At 37.3% G+C, this 23,357-nt stretch overlaps 3 protein-coding genes across 5 annotated transcripts in view; 1 reads left to right on the top strand and 2 right to left on the bottom strand.

The window, feature by feature from the left end:
• Positions 1–23,357, top strand: part of LOC127638005 (kinesin-like protein KIF15-A) — a 171,737-nt gene that overhangs the window by 18,190 nt on the left and 130,190 nt on the right.
• Positions 248–23,239, bottom strand: LOC127638072 (sterile alpha motif domain-containing protein 3-like). Of its 2 annotated transcripts, XM_052119408.1 has the most exons (8): positions 23,103–23,239; positions 22,170–22,299; positions 21,017–21,046; positions 19,568–19,644; positions 5,996–6,973; positions 5,594–5,746; positions 5,304–5,396; positions 248–1,749 (listed from the first exon to the last, which is right to left on the bottom strand). In XM_052119408.1, exons 4-8 carry the CDS (start codon positions 19,625–19,627, stop codon positions 1,429–1,431), a joined length of 1,605 nt encoding a protein of 534 aa, XP_051975368.1. In that variant the 5' UTR covers positions 19,628–19,644; positions 21,017–21,046; positions 22,170–22,299; positions 23,103–23,239; the 3' UTR covers positions 248–1,428. The 2 variants fall into 2 exon arrangements, with proteins under 2 accessions (XP_051975368.1, XP_051975369.1); XM_052119409.1 differs by lacking the exon at positions 23,103–23,239 and having other exon boundaries at positions 22,170–23,075.
• LOC127638073 (uncharacterized) lies at positions 1,974–5,279 on the bottom strand. Of its 2 annotated transcripts, XR_007969835.1 has the most exons (3): positions 4,101–5,279; positions 2,750–3,361; positions 1,974–2,627 (listed from the first exon to the last, which is right to left on the bottom strand). XR_007969835.1 is itself a non-coding variant. In XM_052119410.1 (2 exons), exons 1-2 carry the CDS (start codon positions 2,858–2,860, stop codon positions 2,223–2,225), a joined length of 516 nt encoding a protein of 171 aa, XP_051975370.1. In that variant the 5' UTR covers positions 2,861–3,795; the 3' UTR covers positions 1,974–2,222. The 2 variants fall into 2 exon arrangements, 1 of the variants encoding a protein (XP_051975370.1); XM_052119410.1 differs by lacking the exon at positions 4,101–5,279 and having other exon boundaries at positions 2,750–3,795.

Below are 23,357 nucleotides of genomic sequence, written 5' to 3'. Positions count from 1 at the left end.
TAAAACTAAACATGTTTAGTTGTATTAACATGGAACCTTAATTTAGTATTTATATTTATTAGTAGTGTGTTCTCAAAATCATTAGATAAAACTAGCTATTATGACTTGTTATTGCTACTCATAATTTAACACAATTACTCTATTTTCCTATAATTTAATTAGCTTTTGATTTTTTTTTTAAAATTCGTTATAAAACATTGTTTCAATTAAATTGTATGGAAAAAAAGAAACACTTCTTAATGCTTCCATGCATTTTATTTATTTTAAATGGCAAAACAGCCAATCTTGTTATGACAAACTTAACATCAAGTCAACATCAACACAACCATGAATAATCTTGAAAAAGGTCATTTAAAATCATTGAAACAATTGTGTGTGGGTGTTGTATGTGTTTGTGTGTGTTGTCCGTGTCTGTGTTGTTTGTGTGTGTGGGTGTTGTATGTGTTTGTGTGTGTTGTCCGTGTGGGTGTTGTCCGTGTCTGTGTTGTTTGTGTGTGTTGTCCGTGTCTGTGTTGCGTGTGGGTGTTATCCGTGTGTGTGTTGTCTCTTGTCTGTGTTGTGTGTGTGTTGTCTGTGTGTTGTCTGTGTGTTGTCCGTGTCTGTGTTGTGTGTGTCTGTGTTGTCCTTGTCTGTGTTGTGTGTGGGTGTTATCCGTGTGTGTGTTGTCTCTTGTCTGTGTTGTGTGTGTGTTGTCTGTGTTGTGTGTGTTGTCTGTGTGTTGTCCGTGTCTGTGTTGTGTGTGTCTGTGTTGTCCTTGTCTGTGTTGTGTGTGTGGTTTGTCCGCGTCTGTGTTGTGTGTGTGGTTTGTCCGCGTCTGTGTTGTGTGTGTGGTTTGTCCGCGTCTGTGTTGTGTGTGGGTGTTGTCCGGGTGTTGCCTGTCTGTGTTGCTGTGTGTGTTGTATGTGGATGTTGCCGTGTGTGTGTTTGGGTGTTGAATGCGTCACAAATTTACAAGAAAAAAACATAGATGTCTCCTGAGATTTAAGTGGTAAATCCACCAGAAACACCCACTCAAATGTACAAGAAATGCAAACAAACAGGATCTGTTTCATCTGCCTAAATGAAGAGAGGCCTGAGCTTGAACCAACAGACTATCATATCAGAACAAAATCGGATTCCATCTACATAGACTGGTGAAGAACTGAAACAATGTCTTGTCTTTCTGCTACAACTCAAGTTTTCACAAAAGTCACATCCTACAGCATGCTTCCTACAGCACTTGTGTAGGTGTGTCAGTGTTGTTTGTGTGTGTTGTGTGTGGGTGCTGAATGTGTTTGTTGTTTGTGTGTGTCTGCGTTTTACGTGTGTCTGTTCGTCCACTTGTTTTACAGAAAATAAAAAGGTTTACCCCACAGGTAAGAAAGTATTTTACTAGTGTGGCAAAAAAAAAAGGAGTCAACAGCTTCTTACAGTAGACTTGACATCTCTTTACATTGCAAGCTGATTTTTCAAAGTCTGTAGCTTTGGCTTTAGGTCAATGTGGCCTAACAAGAGCAATACCTGTTGGATGAACTGAAATGTGAGCTTCATAGTCTTGGGGTAGTTAAGATGGAGTGCATACATGAGTCCAAACAGAATGCACATTGCTTTTGGCAGATCTTGAATATTGTCCATCACGACTTCTCCCTCAATGATGATTTTCAACGAGGCAGGACTGAGATGCTGGGAAGATGTGAGCACAGCACCTTCACGCTCAATAAGAAGTATCCCAACGTCAAGGTCACGAAAATAATCATCATCATCAGATTCCTAAATAAAGGATAACAGAAGAGCACAATTAGGGCTGCACGATTTTGACAAAAATCATAATTGTCGATTATTCCTTTGAAATTGTAATTGCGATTATTAATTACGATTATCATACATTACATTGACAGGTGTTTTAAATAGCTTTATACCATGTATAAAGCAACATCATGCCATATTTTTACATAAAAATAAAAAACAAGCTGAAAATACTCTTCCTGAAAAACTTTTATTGCTTTTCTCATTGCCACAAATGTAAACGATACATTAGTTTGGTTTCTTTAAATAAAAAAGTACAAATATGCAATAGCATGCATGGTATAATTGTTATACTAAAACTAAAATTAAAACAATGGAAAAACTCAAGATAACCTGTAGAAAGAAAAAAACTGAGATTGCCTTAAGTATTTTGGCCTAGAACACAAGCCATAAAAATACTTCGAGTTTTCAGGAATGAACAACATTAAGTTAGAATTTTAAAGATTTTTGGCAAGGAACACAAGCCTGTCCACACTTTCAGGTTTTAGGGATGCACGCAAACAATTCACAATGTTTCCTCCAGTGCTGAATACTCTTTCCGAGGGAGAGCTTGTGGCAGGAATGCACAAATACTTTTGTGCCAACTTGGATAGTGCTGGGAATTGTTTTGCATGTTCCTTCCACCAGACCAATGGATCCTTCTCACTATCAACAGCAGCAGAGAGAAAATAAGACTGTAGCTCAGCAGTAATGGTCATGTCTTGGACATTGGAGAGAGATGGCGATGCTGGCCTCTGGTCCTCATCCACTTTAAAGAAGCTGCCCAGAGTTTTTTTGGTCTTCTTTAGTGCTGGTGCATTTTGGTCATCTGCTTCCACTCTAACAGTCACAGATGGTGGAGGCTTTTAATTAAACACAAAGACAAAAATGTAGTTTAACTAATAAAATGTAATGTTGTATTCTAGTATAGTAAGGACTATTTATTAATTTTAAATTAATACTGAGAATGAAACAAGATTATTACCTTTACTGTAGATACTGATGCCATTTCAGTTCTCAAACGAATCTTGACAGCTTCAACTCTGTTTTCATTGACGTACTTGAGCTTGAATCTGGGATCAACTGCAGAAGCCATGTCAAGCAACTCTTGAGTCAGTGGATCATCGAATTTCTCATTCAGGTAGTCCAGGATATTTTTCTTGATGCATTTTGACAGTTCTGTTTCTCCGACTTTCTCTGCCAAGATTTTGTTGTTGAACAAATGAACAGGCTTCACATACACTTACATATTGCTCTCCTGAAAGAGCATCAGTGAATTCAGCAAGTGGAGAAAGGGAGTTGTTGACCGCCTCAAGGACTTCTACATCCTGCCATGTGGGGACAAGGTGTCTAGCTGTTCTGTCCGCAGAGAGAACAAAAGAAATGGCACTCTGTTGTTCCAATACCCTGGCAATCATTGCTTGTTTTGAGCCCCATCTTGTCGGACACTTAGTCTTGAGCTTGTGTTGAGGTAACTTGAGCTCTTTCTGGGCCTCGGACAACTCCCTCCTTCGTCTCCAGCTGTAGGAGAAGCACCCTACCACCTTTTTGCAGACATTTAATGCACGGTCAATCCGTCCATCTTTCAAAGAATGTTCTAAACACACACACACACACACACACACACACACACACACACACACACACACACACACACACACACACACACGTTGTGTTTCCATGTTTTATGGGGACTTTCCATAGACATAATGGTTTTTATACTGTACAAACTTTATATTCTATCCCCTAAACCTAACCCTACCCCTAAACCTAACCCTCACAGAAAACTTTCTGCATTTTTACATTTTCAAAAAACATAATTTAGTGTGATTTATAAGCTGTTTTCCTCATGGGGACCGACAAAATGTCCCCACAAGGTCAAACATTTCGGGTTTTACTATCCTTATGGGGACATTTGGTCCCCACAAAGTGATAAATACACACACACACACACACACACACACACACACACACACACACACACACACACACACACACACACACACACACACACACACACACACACACACACACAACAGTTTACTAATGCTATACATTTTAATTACAATTAAACAGACAAAATTAACTTATCTATATAGTTCACTTTATATTTATAACATTATATTAATACAGTATATATATATAAACACTGAAGTTGTTGTATGCTAAACTGTTAAATCACTGCATGCATTATAATCCAAGAATGGATTTAAAAAACCCTGGTCTACATATGATTAGCCAAGTACATATGATATTGCAATGAAATAATAATGGTATTATCATGTTTACATTTTTAGCTTAATTAATAAAATATTAAGTAATAACAGGCTACTCACCAATTGCTAGGTGCAGCCTGTGTCCAAAACACTGAAGTCTGCTCCACTTATTTATAGCAACAGCTTTCACTATATTTGCTGCTTTGTCTGTTGTGACACAGACTTGTTGCTCCTCCTTTAAATTCCAGGCATCCAACATCTCTTTCAAACCTTGAGAAATCGCATCCCCGGTATGATCTTGCGGAAAATAGGACGTTTGCAAGCATCTGCTTTTGAGTTGAAACTCGTCGTCAATGTAATGAACTGTTAAGCTCATATATGGTTCCATAGTTCTACTTGACCATAAATCAGTCGTGGTAGAATAGAACTCAATTTTCTGCAGATCTGATTCAATGCTTTCGCGGCATTTTGCATAAAGTGAAGGTAGCGCAACTTGAGAAAAATAATTGCGGGAGGGGATGACATATCTCTTGTCCAGTGTGCTTATGAGTTTTTTGAACCCCGCGCTGCAAACTGTATTAATTGGTACCATGTCTTTTGCTATAAAATGCGCGATCGCTTCAGTTACCTCGATCTGCTTTTGGGAACCTGCCGGGTACGGAGAAAAACAAACATCGATTTCGTTATGGGTGTCTGTGTTGCAGTTCTCGCGTCACTTGGTGCTTTTTTTCTTACGCTGACACACTCCTCATATTGCACTCTGTGTTTGAATTTTAAATGGTTGAATAAATTTGTGGTGTTGCTTGATGGAGCAGAAACAGTTGTTCGACACAACTTACATATTATAACACGCTGCTCGACGTCATCTCTAGTGAATCCGAAATAATTCCAGACCACAGATGTAGCTTTTCTTTTCGGTTCAAGTGGGGGATTCTGAGCAACACTTTGTAAGTTATCGGAATCAGATGTTTCTTTATCTGCAGACATGTTCATGGAGATACAGATCTGATAGTGTAAGGACACGCCTACAGACTAGTATTAAAAGTGTTGATTTGCCTGTCTGTCACAACGTGACACGATCTAAACACGCCCCTTAAGCACGCAGATTTTTTTTTTTTTCTTGTAATCGTGGCTTTGGACGATTACGTAATCGTGGCATCCATAATCGTGATCGCGATTAGAAATTCGATTAATTGTGCAGCCCTAAGCACAATCATTACATTATATTTCTCATTTGAAAAAAAAAAACTTGAATCAATATAAGAGTGTCATGGTGAAACATAAATAATGATAAAAATTATAAGAAAGCAAGAGCTTACTTACAAAGCCTGCTTTGAAGAAGTTTGTGGGGTTGTCCCCAAGGATGATAGGAAGCCCTCTGAGCACCTGTGTCCGGATCGCAGTTGGCTCTGTAGTCTTTTGAGAATTAAACACAGTACCACAAATTAGCTAGCTAAAATAAAAAACAAATAACAATCTATAAAAAAATAAAGCTTAAAAAAAAACAAGCAATGTTTGGATTGAATTATACAACTAACAGAGCAGCATTGTGATATGAAGTTTATACAAAACCTGAGAAAAGAACGCCAAGTACAGAATGTGTATGGACTTACACTGGTCTGTTGTGAAATCTGTGTCAACAACTGTCCAACATTCCCTCTCTTGGATCGAAATAACTCGAGGAGACGAGGACTGTGCCGATCGATGCTCTCATAGAATTCCAGCTTGAGGTTCTTGCCCACAATCCTGCTGAACTCCATGAACACCTGAAAAATACAGAGAACAAAAAAACTGAACTTAGAACAACTGAACTATACAAGGCAGCTAAGCCATCTGCAAAGTAGTGCTGAAAAACATCCATTAATGTCCTTTTTATATGATTTGCAATGTTGATGAAAAACATCATGCCCCAATTTGAAAATACCAATGTTTTCCTTAAACAGGACAAGAGAAATATACATCTAGACACATTATATATTAGTAGAAAGATGTTATGTTCTCTTTCTTAAACATACTTGATCTTCAGTGAAAAGGGCAGGCCAGCGCTTCACCATCGTGCTTATGGCGGGTTCCGACTCCACTACCTCTTTTCTTCTCAGAGAAAAGGTCTGATCCATCTTCTGTTTCACAAGAGGTCCATTTGGTGTTCTCTTTTGCATTTCATCTACCAAGTCTTTACAGGCACCCTCCAGTGCTGCCTGATCAAATCCATCTGGAAAGTTGGGCAAGTAGTTGATTTCACCTTTGTTTGCCTTCTTGATGCGCTTGTTAGCTGGTTGTCCTGCTGAATGCCTTCCCCGCTTACCTGCATTTACTGCAACATCAAGGCATCCTGATTGCCTACGCTTTGTTCTATAATTAGCCATTTTATGCTTAAGGCTATTTTTCCAACCACAACAGCGAGTGGTTGAGCCTTGCTCCTGGAGACAAGGGTGCTTGTTTATCAGTGCTGCTGCAACACTTTCAAACTGAGTAGCAGTTGGGTATGCGGTGTAGCTATACATGCTCTCTGCCAATCTTTCAAGTATCTCGTGTTTTAGTTCTTTTGATACTTTAAGGTATGTACCCTCACTCATAAACAGCAGATCTGCTTGCCTAAGTCTATACTCTACATCCACAGAAAAGGTAGGGATATCATAAAATTCTGGCCACTGTTTCTGTCGCTCTTGAGATGAGTGTGAGAGTATGTCTGTATCTGCTGTACTGGGTGTGTCACTGAAGACTTCATCAGATGAGACGGGTACCAGCTCAAGGACAGGCATGACTTTAACTGTTGGTTTTTCTGGAAGTTCTTCAGTATCTATCAGATTGCATAGTTCATTATTGAATTCAGGGTCTTGGTATTGGAGACTGAAGTTATAATGAAGTCCCAGTGATTCTTGAAGCTTGCTTATGAAATCTTCAACTGTAGAGGGCCTTGTGGTAAGGATGACTTTTCTTATATCCGCCTCTGTTAGAATGACCCTCAAGGTCATCTTCTGGTTTGCAGTCATCTTGGGAATAGAATCAATAATTAGGTCATTAGAAATATAAATACCCAAAATGCCATTAAATTGCTGAGAATAGAACATAATGACTGTCCCTTTAGATTAATGTGGTAAATCCATTAAAAAAAAATGTTAAATTCACAAGAAATACCCACTTAAATGTATAAGAAAAACATTCACAAAAACGTCAAATTTAGGAAAAAAGAAAATAACAACTTCTCAGAAGTTTTTCATTAAACATTTAATTATACATAATGTATCATTATACATTTCAACATGAGCTCTAAAATAATCTACAAAATGTTCCTTTACATTCTAGATTGATTGCTGAGATCACACTGTGGCTGCTCAACAGAGAATATAACGCCTGAGGGTCACTACTAAATTATCACCATATCTGTATGCTGAAAGGGGGAAAACATCATTCAGCTCTTTCAGCTGCACCACACACAGAGAGGGGTTACTGCTGTCACAGATGAGTTCGAAAGATCTCAAATGCTCATGGTACCATGCAGTCATCTCATTGCAAACAAACAGGATCTCAGTGTTAAGTGCCACTATCTGTTTGATCTGTCTAAATGAAGGGAGGCCAGTACATGAACCAACAGACACTATCATGTCAGCACAATATCTAATTCCATCTGCATAGACTGATGATGCAACAAGAACTGATGTAAGCTGAGGAACTCTCTGGCAGAAAACCTGTTGGACATTCTCAGGATAAGACTTGATCGATTCTGTAGTGACCTTGTCCATTTCAATTGAAGGTTTGAAAAATGAACTTGTGTCCAAATAGTAAGCCATCATTTTCTGATGCTTAACAGCCAATGTAAGAGCTACATTTTTGAAGTTGTGGGCATTACGAATGACCCGTTTGAAGAATTTGTGTTTTCCCTCAAACCGCATTGTCCACACATCTGAAAGGGGACCAAATGCTTTGATCATCTTATAGTATATTTTTCAATATTCTAGTATGTTTCTTATATATCAAAATACTTATATGAGTTTGCCTTTGTGTGACCCAGGAGAGAGCATATGAGGTTACTAAAAGTGTTGATGCTGCAGAGGCCACAAAGAGCAACCAGCTGTAACAAAATAATGAGACTAAGGACCTTGAAGATAGACAAGCCAAGTTTCTACCAGTAAAAAGATATCAAAAGGCTCTGTGAGATAATGGTGGCAAATAGTATCCATTGGTTACAAAAATAACAAAGGGGCACAGAAATGAGGTAATGCCAGATAACAAACTGTATAGAAGAGGAGGTTTTGGACTAAGACAGTCAGAACGGACAGCTGGCCGGTCTCATGTTTGTTGGTGTTCAATAAACTACAATTTTGGCATCTGGAACTCAAGACTCCGAGAGTTTTCTTACAACTTAGAGAGATTCATCGCGATATTCCACGACATATCTTTGGCTCCAACTCGTGGGGCTGGCATTGAGATCAAGGGGGCAGAGGTCGCTGGTGGGACGGCTTGCACGAATCGCACAGAAACACTGGCGCCAGAAACTGAGGTAAGCATCTTTGCTTAAGGTGTTTTTGTGTGATCTGTGGTAGCGAGTCCCGGTAAGTGGCTTCCCTAAGACTTTTGCCAGTCCGGACATAGAATAATTTGAACTAATTGGCTAAAATAGAGGCGAGTTCCAGATTTCAAAAATAGGGGGGTGGGATTGTTTAAAGAGAGTTTAAGAAAGTTTATTTGAAGAAGGTAGAAAAAGCCTGGGGGTGAGTCGAGAAGCGACGCGCGTGAAAATTCCCGGTTAGGTGCATTTATTCAAGGTTTTGCCAGAAGAGTAGCTGAAAATCCTGTACAGGTGAAAATCCTAACAAGGGTGGAGAAGTGAAATTCGCGTAAAATTCCTCCAGGTGTTAGATTTAGTTATTTATTGAAGTGTTTGACGGAACCCGGACTGTGTAGAAAACGGGGAAATGTTGAACTATGTGCATGTTTGAGATAATGAATAATGTGCATGACTAACTATGTTGTTGGTGCATGTGTGCTTACGGTACTAAATGCGCTGTTTTTGTGTTTATTCAAATGCATGATTGCAGTGTTGATGATGTATTGTGTGCAGAGGCAGAATAATACAGAGAATCAGGTGCACAAAGGAAATGCTAAATGAGAGCAAAAGTGGAAAACTGAATTGAAACAGTGAATTGAATAAAACAATTGTTGAAAAAAGTATAAAAGACGCAAAATGGCATCGGCTTCTCTGATATCTCCCTGCCTTGCTCTCACTCACTGGTCAGCTGAACGGACAGCTCTGTGAGTGAGGGGAAGGGAGATTCAGAAGAGAAAAAATAGAATAATTGGGAAAAAGATAAAGAAAAGGCAAAAAGTTTTCCATTACAGTGAACAAGACTAGAGAAAAATGCAGAGACAAGCGAGTTTTGTAAAGTTGGAGATCAATGCAGATCTGAAGAGTGGGAGAGAGAATTGGAAAGAGCTGATAGAGTTAAAGGGAATCAGCGATCATTTTTGGAAAGAATCAGAGTACATAGATTACGCAGGGCAGAAGAGAAAATTAACTGCAAAAAAGAAGGAGTTAATGAGAACCTTAACTGAAGTGGTGAATTTAGGAGAAATAGAACAGGAGTGGCCATTTGTTAACTGGTTGGATGTTGCGGTTAGGAACATAGATCCTAAATTATTTGTGGATCACATAACTACACTCTGTAAAGCAGGCCATAGAGATGAGATAGATATATACAAGGGACATTTGAAAGTGTCAGTCAAGGAAGCAAATATTCCTTACTTGAAATCTGAAGTGGCACATTATTGGGAAACGTTGTTTTAAGAGGGCAGACTTGGATAGGGAAACATAGATATGCATGATATAAAGCAGAATACAAAACTTAAGTGTGTATTGCTAATATAGACATAGATAATGATGCATTACTTATGTGAAAGCAATGTATTGCTCATGTTGAAATAAATATGTAATCAAAAATGAAAGTATAATGCATGATAAAGCAAATAATTAGAAAAATGAATGCATTAGTTTAAACACTTGTGACCATGCTGTATGTATAAGAAATAAGTAATGTATAATCTTATTATCCAGTTTAGACTTTGTACCCAAGATGTATGTATAAGTAGTATGTGAGGTATAACCATGTTTTAAGAAAAGTTTTGTAATTCACAAAATAAGATTATACTAACAAACATAAAGCATGAATAAACAAATAGTTGGTTTTGAGAAGAAATAAAGTGAAACCATATAAGCAATAAAAGAAGGAACATAAGCAAATAATAAAATAAAAGAATAAGAGAAAATATAAGTTAAGAAAATAAAGAGGATAACAAAAAGAGTAAAAAGAAAGAAATAAAAGATAATAAATAAATATAAGGGGAAGAGATAAGAAATAAAAATAAGTATAATAAATATATAAATAAGTATTAGTAGTAATAAATATTTAGTTTATTTAGTTGGATGTTATCCAGAAGTATAGTTGATAAGACTTGGATAAATGAGCACAGTTGTTGATTTTTTCATTCTCTCTCTCTTACAGTACACTGGAGACTGAGTGCTGGGAAAGAGAGAAGGGAGGGGCTGCTAGAGTGAGAATAGGGAGCTGTAAAGGGAGGGCTTTGAGCACGCACAGAGAAACAGAACAATACTTTTTTTCCTTGTCTCAGTTTTCCTCCTGAAGCAGAAATAATAATGTGGAAATAAGATGTTACTGAATTTGAGAGGAGACTAACTGAGAGGAGAAAAGAAATCGAATTAAAAAGATTAATAATAGAAACACAGGGAATTAGTGATCATTTCTGGAGTTATGAACAAATTAAATACAGTCAAAAATGTTAAGGTGATTTTTAATAGGGAGAGTAAAGGAGAATTAGCACCAATGTAGAAATTGTCTTGAACAGAGACCCAAAATGGATGTGACCTCTGTGGGTGGAAGTACATGAGTTTTAATATAAAAAGAAGTAACAGATATAGCAATCAACCACTGTAAATAATGAGTGTTTTTTATGGAAATAAAGGAGAGGGATAAAAAGAGGAGAGCAAAAGGAGGGGCAGAAGTAATAGGTTTTTTTAGTATAATATTTTTTGAGAGCTCTGTGTTTATAAAGGCCTTGTGTTTGTAAAAAGTGTGAAAGGTTCTGTGTTTGTGAGAGAATCTGTGTTTTAAAGTATGGGAAGTATGACTGAAGTGTGATTGCGTATGGAAGTGTATGTTATATGAGCCCTATAAATATCCATCCAGATAGAGAGGTTGATCCTTTGCTGCATAACTAATGAGGAGTATGTATGCAATTTACATAAAAGAAAATCTATTTAGACTATTTTCATCAATATAAGAGGCAGAAGAGATCTGATGATTAAAAACAAAGAGGGCACTTAATAAATATTATGATTGTAGAATTAAAACCAATGATAAAAATTATATTTGTATGTCTGTGTAAATGTGTGTGTGTATGTATATGTATATGTATGTATGTATGTATGTATGTATAAGGATAAATATAATACAGCATAAACAAACAAATAGCTTTAAAACAAAAATGTGCATGAAGTCAAAAAGTTAACCCTTAGCGGACTGGACAATGTTTATACTTGGGCTGTTCTTTTCATGCCATGAATGAAGCCTGATGTAAGATTAACTAAACTGAAAGGGAGCAGCTGTTGAATGGACATGTGTCAGATCATAACTCCTTTTATATCAAAGTGACGAGTAAGAATATTTAGATTATAAAAAAGTGATAACTTTAAAGTGATTGAATTGCATTTGGGAAATCACATTATCTGGACAAACAATAAAGCTTTGAGTCGAGTGTATTGCACTAAACTAAAGTCAAATAAGTAATTGTATTTTAAACCAAGGTTGTATTTAAGATAAGTGTTGTTATATTAAAGCAAATGGCAAAAGAGGACCAAAGATATGATAAAATAAGAAAATTATATTTTGTATCTTATGCAGTTAAACCTTAAATGTGAAAACTTCACATTCATGTGTCCATTTTATGTTCTGTCTGGTCCAGTTTATGAGAGAATACTATTTTAACATTATTAAATTAAACACAAAGTTGTTTTTGAATTTTCTATGATTTTAAAAATGTCTGGAGAACAATTTAAATGTGAGTGCAGCGTTATCGGTGTAAACTTGATCAACCAACAAAAGATAGGCAGAGATTTTTTAATTTTGTTAGGGACTGTCTGATGAGGGCATTGAGGATGACTTTGAGGGGAAACAGGCCTCTCTTGATGTCTTCAGACAGACAGAAAGGGGCCCTGACTTTAGAAAAAGATAGGAAGCAGATAGATAGCTATTTTATTTTTATTTTATTTATTTTTGTTTGGTATACACAGAATAGGTCTTGGTTGATCGTGGATACACTGAGAAGCTGCATTTGAGACTAAAATTAAAGGAAAATAAATTTAAGAATGATTTGGATCATTTAAAAATTAGTCTTTGGGGCAGGTGAAGCCCATAGAGAAAGGTTAAGATTAAATTGACCATCATAACTTCCTCATATATGAATGTTAATAAGTTCATATTCATGTGTCTATTCTGTGTTTCATTTGTTATTATTATGTGTGTTGTTTCACTAACTCATTCTGGAACTAGTTTCTCACCATTGCAGACGGCTGAGAAAGATGATTTTATAGAAGTTACTAATGCTGCAGGAGGAAATCTGGACACAAAGAAGACTGAAAATGATGTAACTGATCTGATTGATCTTCCTGCGCTCATTACTGCTGGTAATCATTATTGATTTGCCATTTATAATATGGATTAAAATTTCTCTGGAAAAGTTGATTTCAATCTTATACGATCACTTTATGATTTTCCAGAATGCCATCAATGGGTTCAATGCCCGTGTCTAAATTGTTCTGAGGGTCTAAATTTAAATCCAGCAGCTAACCACTGATTTATTGATTTGAAGAGTAAATATTACAAACATGTGGCAAAGTTATAGAGTTACCTATTGGATGGGTTACTCCCCCAAATTTTCCAGAGAGTACCCTCATAATAAAAAAAAAAAAAAAAAAAAAAAAAAAAGAGCTTAGTGTGTGCTATAAAGTGCTGATTGAGTGTCTATTTCTATTACTACTATTTTAGTTTGCCATAGTTAATACATGAAAGTGTAATTTTAGAGGTATAATAGTGATAACTGTTAAAAGATGATGAAACATTTGGATAAAAAAATAAATAAATAAATAAATAATGTAATGAGTCATGAGAAATTAAAAGTAAGTAGTGTATCTTACCGAGCAATTATTTCAAAACACAAGAAAAGAGATATGTTTTTAGATATGTTTGTCTTTAAGACTTTATTATGTTTAATCTTTTACTTTTCTGTTAGTTTAAAAACTTGATTTATATTATTTTATTAGATAGAATGGAAGTTCCTTCACCTGAGAAAGTGTAAGAAATGGAGATAGTAATAATAAATTATTACTTAATAATAAAAAAGGGATTATAATATATTAATAATAAGATAGGTGTTGTAAATGTAAAGCTCTGTATGAACAGAAGGCTAAACATAAGTTGTATTGATTATATAGAGAATGTCGAAAAAGACATTGTGTTCTGTTTTATTAAAGATTAGAAGGTTATTTGTATGTTGTTTGAATGGACAGAAGAAAGTAAGATGAGAGTAGTTTTTGATGAGAGTAGTTTTTGTTTTTAAATGGTGTGAGATGAGAAAGTTTGAAAGCAGTTAATATAATCAGTTATTATAAATATCACTATTTTTACTGTTGAAGAATAAATTAAATGTATTATTGTGAAACAGTGTAATGCCCCACTCCTCACTCTCAGTCTAAAATTGATAAGTGTCTGCTTGAAACAGAAACACAAGAGCAGAATTTGAAGAAATATTCATAAGTGTTTTATTTCATTTTATTTTGGTTTGATTTTATTTTTATATGTAAAATGATGTGCCTTGACACTAATGTTAGATAGAGTGATATGAAGGAGTTCAAACAGCTCTCCTCATCAATGATTAAAGATTTTATATATTCAGAGGGCAATCTAAAGTTAAGGGTTTATACTAAAGAAAACAGATTAAGTTGAAAATTCATCTGAAAGAATAAATGTAGGTTCAAAAACTATCTAGAGACTATTATTGAATTGAGGTAATGTTTTTAATTAAGCTTCCTAGAAGCTTGAGAGGCTTTGTTCTGATGTTAGTCCCCACCATGATACATAGTTTTGTGTAACATTTGCTAAAGTAGCAGAAATAAAACCTGAATGGAAATGAATGATCTTTAAATGAGTTCAATTTTAGCATATTTTACTTTGGACAATTTTAATAGACTGATGAATTTTTAATAATGCTTTTTTGAATTTAACCATGTTTTGAATTGTCTCCATATTTAAGCATTTGTAGATGTTCCATTGGCTGTGTCGGTTCTCTGGTGATACTCCCTAAAAAAGAAAATATCTGTTTACTGATACCAAATTATTATGGATTGAGGACTGAGCAGTATCAAGACCAGGGGCAAGAGGTGACGACCCAATGACGGTTAAGACTTGACAATGGCGTCTCCGCCCAAGAAGGTTTGAAAGGGTTTTAAGGGGTGGATAAATGCTGCATTTTAATAACCGCTTTACTAAAATAACTTATCACAGTGTTAAATACCAAGCATTCGGTCACTGTGTTGTCAGGGGATCATACCCTGTGTAGAGGATTATTTATAGATTGGTTTTTGGGGTAAAGTTTTGAGAACCGTTGCAGACAAAGGAGTGCTTGACTTTATATAGAAGTATTAAACAAACATGGGAATGTTTGTATGATAATGAATTTAGACTGGAAGATGACTTATTGCTTTAATTGAACTCATGTACATTGTAAAAGTAATGAAGAATGGAAAAGATACATGGTGGTGACTAAAGACTAAGATTGCTTGTCTTGTTTGTTTGTTTGTAACAATATAAATGGAATTAATTAAGAAATAGGGTGCAGGGTTGGCTACAATTGGTATAATAATTGAAACAACAATTCTTGAGAGGGGAATAATATTATATTGTGTGTTACCACTGATTAAATAATTATGTAAAAAAAAACAGATGAAGTACTGATCAACGTAAATGGCCCAATGCAACAGAAAGACCAAACTGGGAGGAAATTGATTCCTCCAATAATATGTTATATATTTGATCATTCTTTTATTGATTTAATACTCTGAATTACTCTGGATATAGTCTGAACTATGAAAAACAGCTTAGCTTGCAGGGAAAATTAATTAATGTGATACAGACATTGAGAGTCCTTGGGAAACAGGAGGAAATGAAATGTATGTGATAAGTGAATGAGTAGGGAGTTTTAAGATAAGGAACACCTGTGGTAGTTTACCTCCTCTGTGGTGAATTATAGCATTTTTGTGAATTACCCTTTCTGTGAATGACCATGAAAAATGTTGTGTATAGATAATAAAGGGATGATCTAATGTTTTTAATTGGAACAAAGTCAGGCTATGCCTGGCTCCTGCCTGGAGGAGGCAGAGGACCCATGTGTTATTTAGTGCTAGAAATGAGATGCAACAAATGTGTGTAGCAAATGACTGTAATAAGGGAAATCATTTAATATATTAATCAAATGAATGCAGAAAGTAATGATTGTTAGTTAATATAAAACATGTAACCATATGAGGTGATTACAGTGTTCTTTATGCATATAAAATGAAATAGTCATGCTGTTGCCATCATTGAAGCAAGTTAGGACAGGATGACCTGCTGAAGGAGAGAAGGTGGAAAACAATTGTGGCCTACAATACCAATGAATAAGAAAGACATATTAATATGGATGTTATTACTGACATACTCGGGACAAGTGTTGCCCCCAATGATGGGGCCTACCAGAGAAACGTCCCAAGAAGGACCAGGATCACCAGATGAACAATTCAATGAAAGCATACTGCAGAGTGGGTTCCCTACAATCAGCCTTGGGGATCTTGGATGGCCTTTCCAATGAAGCTGACCTAAAACAAAATACTCCAGAATGTGAATTAAGAAAGTACAGAGCACTTGACGGACTGTATTGAAGAAACCATGAATATGGACTTCCCAACGATGAATATGAGGCAAGATTCAGACAAAGAAGAGCAGCAAGCACAAAACTAAGAACCCGAGGAAGAAGAAGATCAGCAGGAACCGGCTACAGAATCTGAGGAAAGAGAAGAGGAAGTAGAAGGACAAGCGAAAGTTGGGGAAGAGCACGCTGCGGCAGAAAAAGGGATTGAAGTGCCGCAGTAGAGCAGGAAAGCATAGAAAGTGAGACGGAAGTACATGTCACAGAAGAACAGGACCAAGAAGGTGAAGGAGAAAGACAAGAAGAAAGTGATCGTCCTGCTGAAACAGATTCAGAAGCAACTGAAGGAAATGAAACAGGCCAATAAGCGCAGTTGTTCGAGGAAGAGTTGTGGCACATGGAGAAAGAGTGTTGATGATGCGGTTACTAACATATTTGGGACAGGTATTGCCTCCTATACAGGGCCTACCGGACAGGCGATCAATTAAGGCCCAGACTCCCCAGGCGAGGGACCATCACAACGACTATGGTATGATGAATTTCCTACAATTGACATCTCAGACCTTCAATATTATTCCCCTGAATGAGCAGAGTCTAGATAACATAGCACGAGAAATCAGAAAGAAGCGAACGCCTGGATCACTAAACAAAGGTGAACCCGAAAAGCAAAGAATTTGGATAAGCAATTTGGCTAAGCAGAACAAACCGAAGAATCGGCCTCAAAAGACACTTGTCAAAATAATCACCCAAAGACTGAAAAAGCAAATAAATTTAGAAAATGATATGGAACCCATAGAGTCAGCAGGAACAGAGGAACTATTACAATATGAAAATCAAAATGACTGGTATAAATGGGCCAGATATACAGCTAAGCAAGCAAAAATGACAAACTGTGTAATGTGCTCGCCCACTCCATTGAAAAAATTAGTAGTAGTCCCAAATCAGTATGATTATAAGCATTGCGCTGAGTATTATGCCAAAAAATTGTGGTAAAATAGGGAGAACAGTGTACTGCCCAGCTGAATGTTTGGCATTCTTGGGTCATCCGGAATATGATAAATATTATAAGATGATAGGGTGGGGAGATCAAGGCAGAAAATTAGACAAATACGTGTGGATAATGAGAAAAAAGAAAGCACGTTATCATATAAAATATATCGTCAACTGGAGTATGAATGCTTTAACAAAACTAAAGGAAAAACTAATGTAGGACAATTTAAGGGCAATTGTGCAGTAATATGGCATTTATATGATGAAATGTTTTTTAATAATAATGTGATTAGGTTTAGATTTAGATTGCTGTATATACATACATACATACATACCAAATAACACATCCCCAGAAGGAACCCAGGCGATGAGGAAACTGCATGACCTGAGAAAGGAAGTTAAATCTAATGTAGGGAGAGATCAGCGGTTTGGGCAATGGTTTGATGATCTTTTTGGTTCATGGAAGTTGGGGCTAATGAAAATAGGTGTAATAGTAGTTATGGGACTGACCCTACTTGCATTATTATTATGTTGTATTATACCCATCAATTATGACTAGAACGGAGGCTAACAAATGGTAGCCGTATCAATGATGACAACGCAAACAAGTGTAGCAACCAGACAATATACCATTGGGCCAGGATTGGATGAACTTGATGAGATTTACTGAGAAGCAATCAAGAAAATAACAATGTAAGGGGAATTTTATTTTTGAACCCTTTTCTCATGTTTTTGATAGTAAGGGAGACAGCAAGACTACTGTACTTTCATTTTACATAACAAAATAGGTAGCATCTCAAGAAAGGAGTTAGAGGGTGTTTTGTTTGTTATTTTTGACATATTCCCCTATTATCAATGTAACCAATTACTTATTACTTATTGGTGAAGTATATCTTTAGTACACTGTATCTAACCAAATAGAAGTAGCATTTTTGATGATTATGGTTCCATATAATGTATATGTGAAGTTATTGCCAAGAGAAGACATATAAGAGCTATATTTGAAGACAGGAGCGATGAGCACCTCAGTGCTTGGCTGCAAGAGCAAATAGACTCAACTGGTGGTTTAAAAACCTGCTGTCTGCTCCAACACACCACCAGATAGCGCTCCAGGCTACCGGAATTGTCTGCGAGTTCCTCTGGCAACGAAGGATAAATATTACTATGTTACTTTTAATAGTGTTTTGTTAAAGCATATATATATATCTTCTACTCAATAGATAATCAATTGTACTCTACATCACGCAAGGATTCACATTTGCATGCACATGCTTATTACAAATGAGTTGCTTTTTGTCACCCACCCCCAGGCACAGCGCTAGCTAGAGGACTGGGATCTTTTACTCCTTCCTAGTTAAGTGTGGATGGAGAGGTTTGGTCCCAAGTTCTGCAGAGTGCAGCCCCATAAAAATGGCATTGGATAGTGGACTGAGTGGCCTACTTTGGCTACATGATGAAATGGGATAGGCTAGCTTGTGTGACTGCACTCTGGTTTGAGGGAAATAGAGTGTGAGACTTTTTAAAGTCTCAGAGGTGGGAATATATTAGTATATTTTTCAATATTCTAGTATGTTTCTTATATATCAAAATACATATGAGTTTCCTGGCCTTTGTGTGACCCAGGAGAGAGCATATGAGGTTACTAAAAGTGTTGATGCTGCAGAGGCCACAAAGAGCACCCAGCTGTAACAAAATAATGAGACTAAGGACCTTGAAGATAGACTAAAGCCAAGTTTCTACCAGTAAAAAGATATCAAAAGGCTCTGTGAGATAATGGTGGCAAATAGTATCCATTGGTTACAAAAATAACAAAGAGGCACAGAAATGAGGTAATGCCAGATAACAAACTGTATAGAAGAGGAGGTTTTGGACTAAGACAGTCAGAACGGACAGCTGGCCGGTCTCATGTTTGTTGGTGTTCAATAAACTACAACTTTGGCATCTGGAACTCAAGACTCCGAGAGTTTTCTTACAACTTAGAGAAATTCATCGCGATATTCCACGACAATCTCAGGGTAATGCTCAATGTAGTGGTGTTTTGGCCGTAATCTAAAATCTGGGAATGTTGTTTGCAACAAGTCTCTATGTTCTGACACTTTGCATTCAAGGAGATGCACCGACTTGTCAGTGTGCTTTGTTGCAACAGCCAACTCAACAATGTCTTTTAGGAGAAGCAGAATGTTCCATGCATTGTCTCCTTCAGGGAGTTTATGGCCAATGATAAGTGGGAGAAGCCTGAGTAGGGCCCAGTTCTCATGGCCATTGCCACCTATGGTCCCTTTGGTAGAGAAGCCATTGGCAATTGGCTGAGGCTGGTCAGTTTTGTCATGAAAAGCATATTCAAAGGTTTTCATGGCATGGTTCAGTGTTTCTGTGGTGAAATATTTCTTAGAAATCATGTCTGAAATGCAGAGGGATAACTCAGCTGGAACAATGCCTTCCAAAAGGTCATGGAGGATGTCAGGGGGGTACCCACGAACAACATGAAAGTGCTCCAGACCGTCAGTCAATACACACCCTCCTTTCACACCATACCGTTTTGCCACAGTGGGATCCTGCTTTACCTCCTGCACCTGCTGGTTGTGAGTGTCTATAGTGCGGGGTTCAAAAGCACCTGAATTTACCTCTTTGGCTTGCATCTCGCCTCTGGTCACCATACAGAACCTGCAGAATCTGTCCACCATAAAGCTTTCGAAGAATCCTGCCAGAGAATGAGCAGCCAGGTTATCAGCGGCCACATATAAAACTGTACCTTTGACAGATTCTCCCAACTTCTCAACATATACACCATGTTGCTCCAAAGAAGCCAGATCATGAATGAGAGGGTGGAGAATTTTAGCGTAGCCAAATTCTTTTACATGAGAGGCTTTACACAAAACAAACAGCAAGCTGAATGGAGTGGAGTGTGGATCTGTATTTTGATGGCACATTAGCTATCACCCAATAAACAGCACTCATTTTGTGTTTCTTTCTAGATGTTCCTAAAGGATTGGACACTTCAAAATCATCTGTATAAAGTCCAACAGCAATTTTTAATTCCTCCCCTTTAAGGAGGTTATTGTCAGTACAGTACGAGCCATCTCTGTATGAACTGTACTCATGTTGCACATGCTTTTGGACAGGCAGAGCTTTGTCCAAAATATCTGCCCTATTCAACATCTTCTGTAGCATTGGATGCAAAGGAACATATACAGCACTAGATTTTTTTCCTCTTTCAATAATGTACTCCACTGGTTTAACCTCTGTGAAGTTTTTATTCACATATGCTGCTCTTTTTGTTGATGATAAGGGGCCATCCTTGCCACAGAATTTAATGATCACATTGCTCTTTGCAGCAGCCTTGACTAACTCTTCCACAACTGAATCATCTACATCTGTCTGTTGTTTCAGAATGTCCTTGAGTGCATTATGCAGCAGTGGCTGGGATAGTTCACACATCTGTAACAACTGTTGTATGACTTCTTGTACCGTACTTTCTGGAATGTGTAGGACCGTTTGCATCTTTAAAAAAAGAGCTGCTAGGTTGTGCTCCAGCTGTTTCTCTAGATCATTAATATCTTCATTGGTAGAATCCTCACTGTCTTCTGATTCAAGGGTGTCATTTGGAGGCTCATGTTCTTCTTGGGCCATTTCATTAGTTACACTACTAGAGACTATTTCTGGCCTAAACATCCTCCAGTTGTGTGTTCTGTGGTGCTTGCATCTGTGTGCATTAAATGTAGAATACACAATTGTGTGAAAGTTACAGCCATTATATGGACACTGGACTCTGTGATTTACCTTTAAATGTGTACTGCGCAGGTGAGTGAGAAAGACTTATTCTGTGCAGGGTGCAGAAAAATCACATGACTGACAGTGAAAGGTTACTTGGGCGGTTTCACTCAGTTGTGCACCCTGGATTTTCTGGTGAATCTTTGCTAAGTGGACCTTAAGTGCATTAATGGAGTTGAATGTGCACACACATTGTTGGTGTAAGCAGGGAAATGGGACAGTTCTACCATAGTTTCCGTGTTTTAACCGATAATGTTTTAAAAGGTAACCCCTTTTCTCACACACAAACTCACAGTACTTACACTGCCACAGCATCCTAACACCAAAAGGATCTGTAAAAAAAGAAAACAAGAAAATGTTTAGCTCAACGACTCATTTCAGCAATGTCACTGTTTTAAATTACATTTATATCTGCATTTATGTCAAAACCTAGAGAATTTCAAACATCAATATGCCATTTAGTATTATGAATTTGTGTCAAAATGACATAAAACATCTTTTCCTTTTCTATTTTGCCTAGAAACGCTTCCAACACGCTTGCCTGTCGTGTGAAAAATAGGCGTCGGTTCTATTTCTAGCAGGCAGTGTGTAAGTGTGCCACATACATATTATTTTTTCACTCAATTATAATAACGAGATGTTATGTAGTTTTAACGACATATTTTCTCGTAATAAAGAGATCTTTTCTCGTAATAACGAGATCTTATGTCGTTAAAACGAAACATTTTTCTCGTAATAACGAGATCTTATGTCGTTAAAACGAAACATTTTTCTCGTAATAACGACATCGTATGTCGTTAAAACGATAAATTTTGTAAGTGACGCGGCAACTTGAACGAACGGTAACGTTATAGCCTAGGCCATGAACTCTGAAAAGTCATGGCATATTAACTGAACTGATCTTTCTCCTCGGTTTAAGTCACAAAGACATTTTATTAGCATTGAGCCATGTCGACAGGATTATTATTAGTATGCGAACACTGCGTATTCGGCATCTTAAACATCTGAGACTGTAATGTACAGACGAAAGAATCAGACGGACCTATTGGAAGTGGCATTATTCCTTATTGATGAACTAAACCGTTACGGAAAGCAACATGGATTTAAACTACAACATCCAAAAATCCATGTTGAAGTTGTTTTACAAAAATGGCTGAATCGCTTTTCTATTGCGAAAAAAATGACATTTATATAAATGATACACAGTCGAGAAAACTCTCCGGTATGTGAGCCGTCCTCAGACTGTTAACATTAAGCTAATTTTAACATTCAGCTGACACTTTTTTTGAGTAGTGTTACTAGCAATAAGCATGTATTAACACCATGCACATGTTCAAACAGTAACGTTAACATTAGACGGAAAAAAGGCTGCGTCATCAATTTATCTTCAAGTTTTTGGGTATTACAAATTCCCACAAAGATAACTAGGCTACAATAGTTATTTTACATACTAACCATTTCACTTGGAGTAAGGCTGCTTCCTAGTCAGGGTATCGTCTGCTGTCGAGGCCTGTGCTTGTGTAACCACCCACACCGTACTACGGGTGACTTACAGGTTCCCTCCTGGACCAATGATTTTCTGGGGCTCAATAACCAAGGAAAACACTCAAAATACACAATTCCTTAAGTATAAATATAACAAATTTATTTTTGGACAATCATAATATTAAAACCCAGGGGGGACAGCAGGTTGATGAAATGACAGTTACGATTCTAATCATGTATTTGTAATTAATGCTAACATTTAATCAATAAATTGAAAGAGAAATAAAGCATCAATCAAACAAGACAATATATTCAGCACAGGGTTACCAACGTTGTTAAATACATGCATTAAATCAATTCATATGAGCACCTATAACATGCATAATTTCATTGCACTGCAAACCTTAAAGTCATATAAATCACTTAAAGACCACACCAGTAAATACACACCAAATATCAGGACATACCATCAATACCACTCACGCTAAATACATAGCCGTCGTCAAGAGCTAAACAGTATGATAGTCATATGGGAGGTGACCTGCTCTCCTACCCCTTACTCACACACGCGCTCACTTTACACACAAATAGCGCCGGGGGACCAGTAGTCAACTTATACACATGAATGAAGGCCTCCCCGGCGAACATAGCAATACCAAGAAGACACACATCAACAACATTAAAATGAGAGTGTACTGCTGGCTTCCTTACCCGCTACCGGACGTGGGTTCCCGCATTCAAGGAAATCAATGGCGGCCGCCAAACTTAAGGGGAAAACCCCAACGAAATATCCCTCCCAGTCTACTCGCACGCGTCTATCTCCAACCCACGTCCCGGCACGGCAGCCTCGGCAAAGAACTCAGCAGCAGCCACAAAACCCCCTAAACAACAAATTCATCATACCTTTATGGCTTTGATCTCTGATTGCTAATGCAACACAGGTATTTCCCTTCCCTGGCACATCATGAGGAAAACACTATAGATGTTACTAGCGTTGCCACTCCCCTTAGTTGGGATGAGCAGCTTACACTTGTCCCGCCAAGTGTAGATGTAGATCCCCTTGGACGCACGTTAGACCGACGCGGGTCTTTTCACGTGACCAGGCAGGTTTTTGAATTGGCCCCCTCCCCTTCCTTATGAAACTAAACATACAACCCG

This window comes from Xyrauchen texanus, chromosome 46, assembly GCF_025860055.1.
Source record: "Xyrauchen texanus isolate HMW12.3.18 chromosome 46, RBS_HiC_50CHRs, whole genome shotgun sequence".
NCBI classification, from domain to species: domain Eukaryota; kingdom Metazoa; phylum Chordata; class Actinopteri; order Cypriniformes; family Catostomidae; genus Xyrauchen; species Xyrauchen texanus.
This window is presented reverse-complemented; position numbering and strand designations above follow the sequence as displayed.

Bases quoted from the DNA above. Each gene is read 5' to 3' on its own strand.
- LOC127638073 (XM_052119410.1), bottom strand. From the start codon at position 2,860: ATGGCTTCTGCAGTTGATCCCAGATTCAAGCTCAAGTACGTCAATGAA. The intron at 2,628-2,749 runs GTAATAATCTTG...TTTAATTAAAAG, and splicing joins CATCAGTATCTACAGTAAAG to CCTCCACCATCTGTGACTGT.
- LOC127638072 (XM_052119408.1), bottom strand. From the start codon at position 19,627: ATGGTGGACAGATTCTGCAGGTTCTGTATGGTGACCAGAGGCGAGATG. The intron at 6,974-19,567 runs GTAAATTCAGGT...TCTATTCCCAAG, and splicing joins GCGAGATGCAAGCCAAAGAG to ATGACTGCAAACCAGAAGAT. The intron at 1,750-5,303 runs GTAAGTAAGCTC...TCCTTTATTTAG, and splicing joins ACTTCTTCAAAGCAGGCTTT to GAATCTGATGATGATGATTA.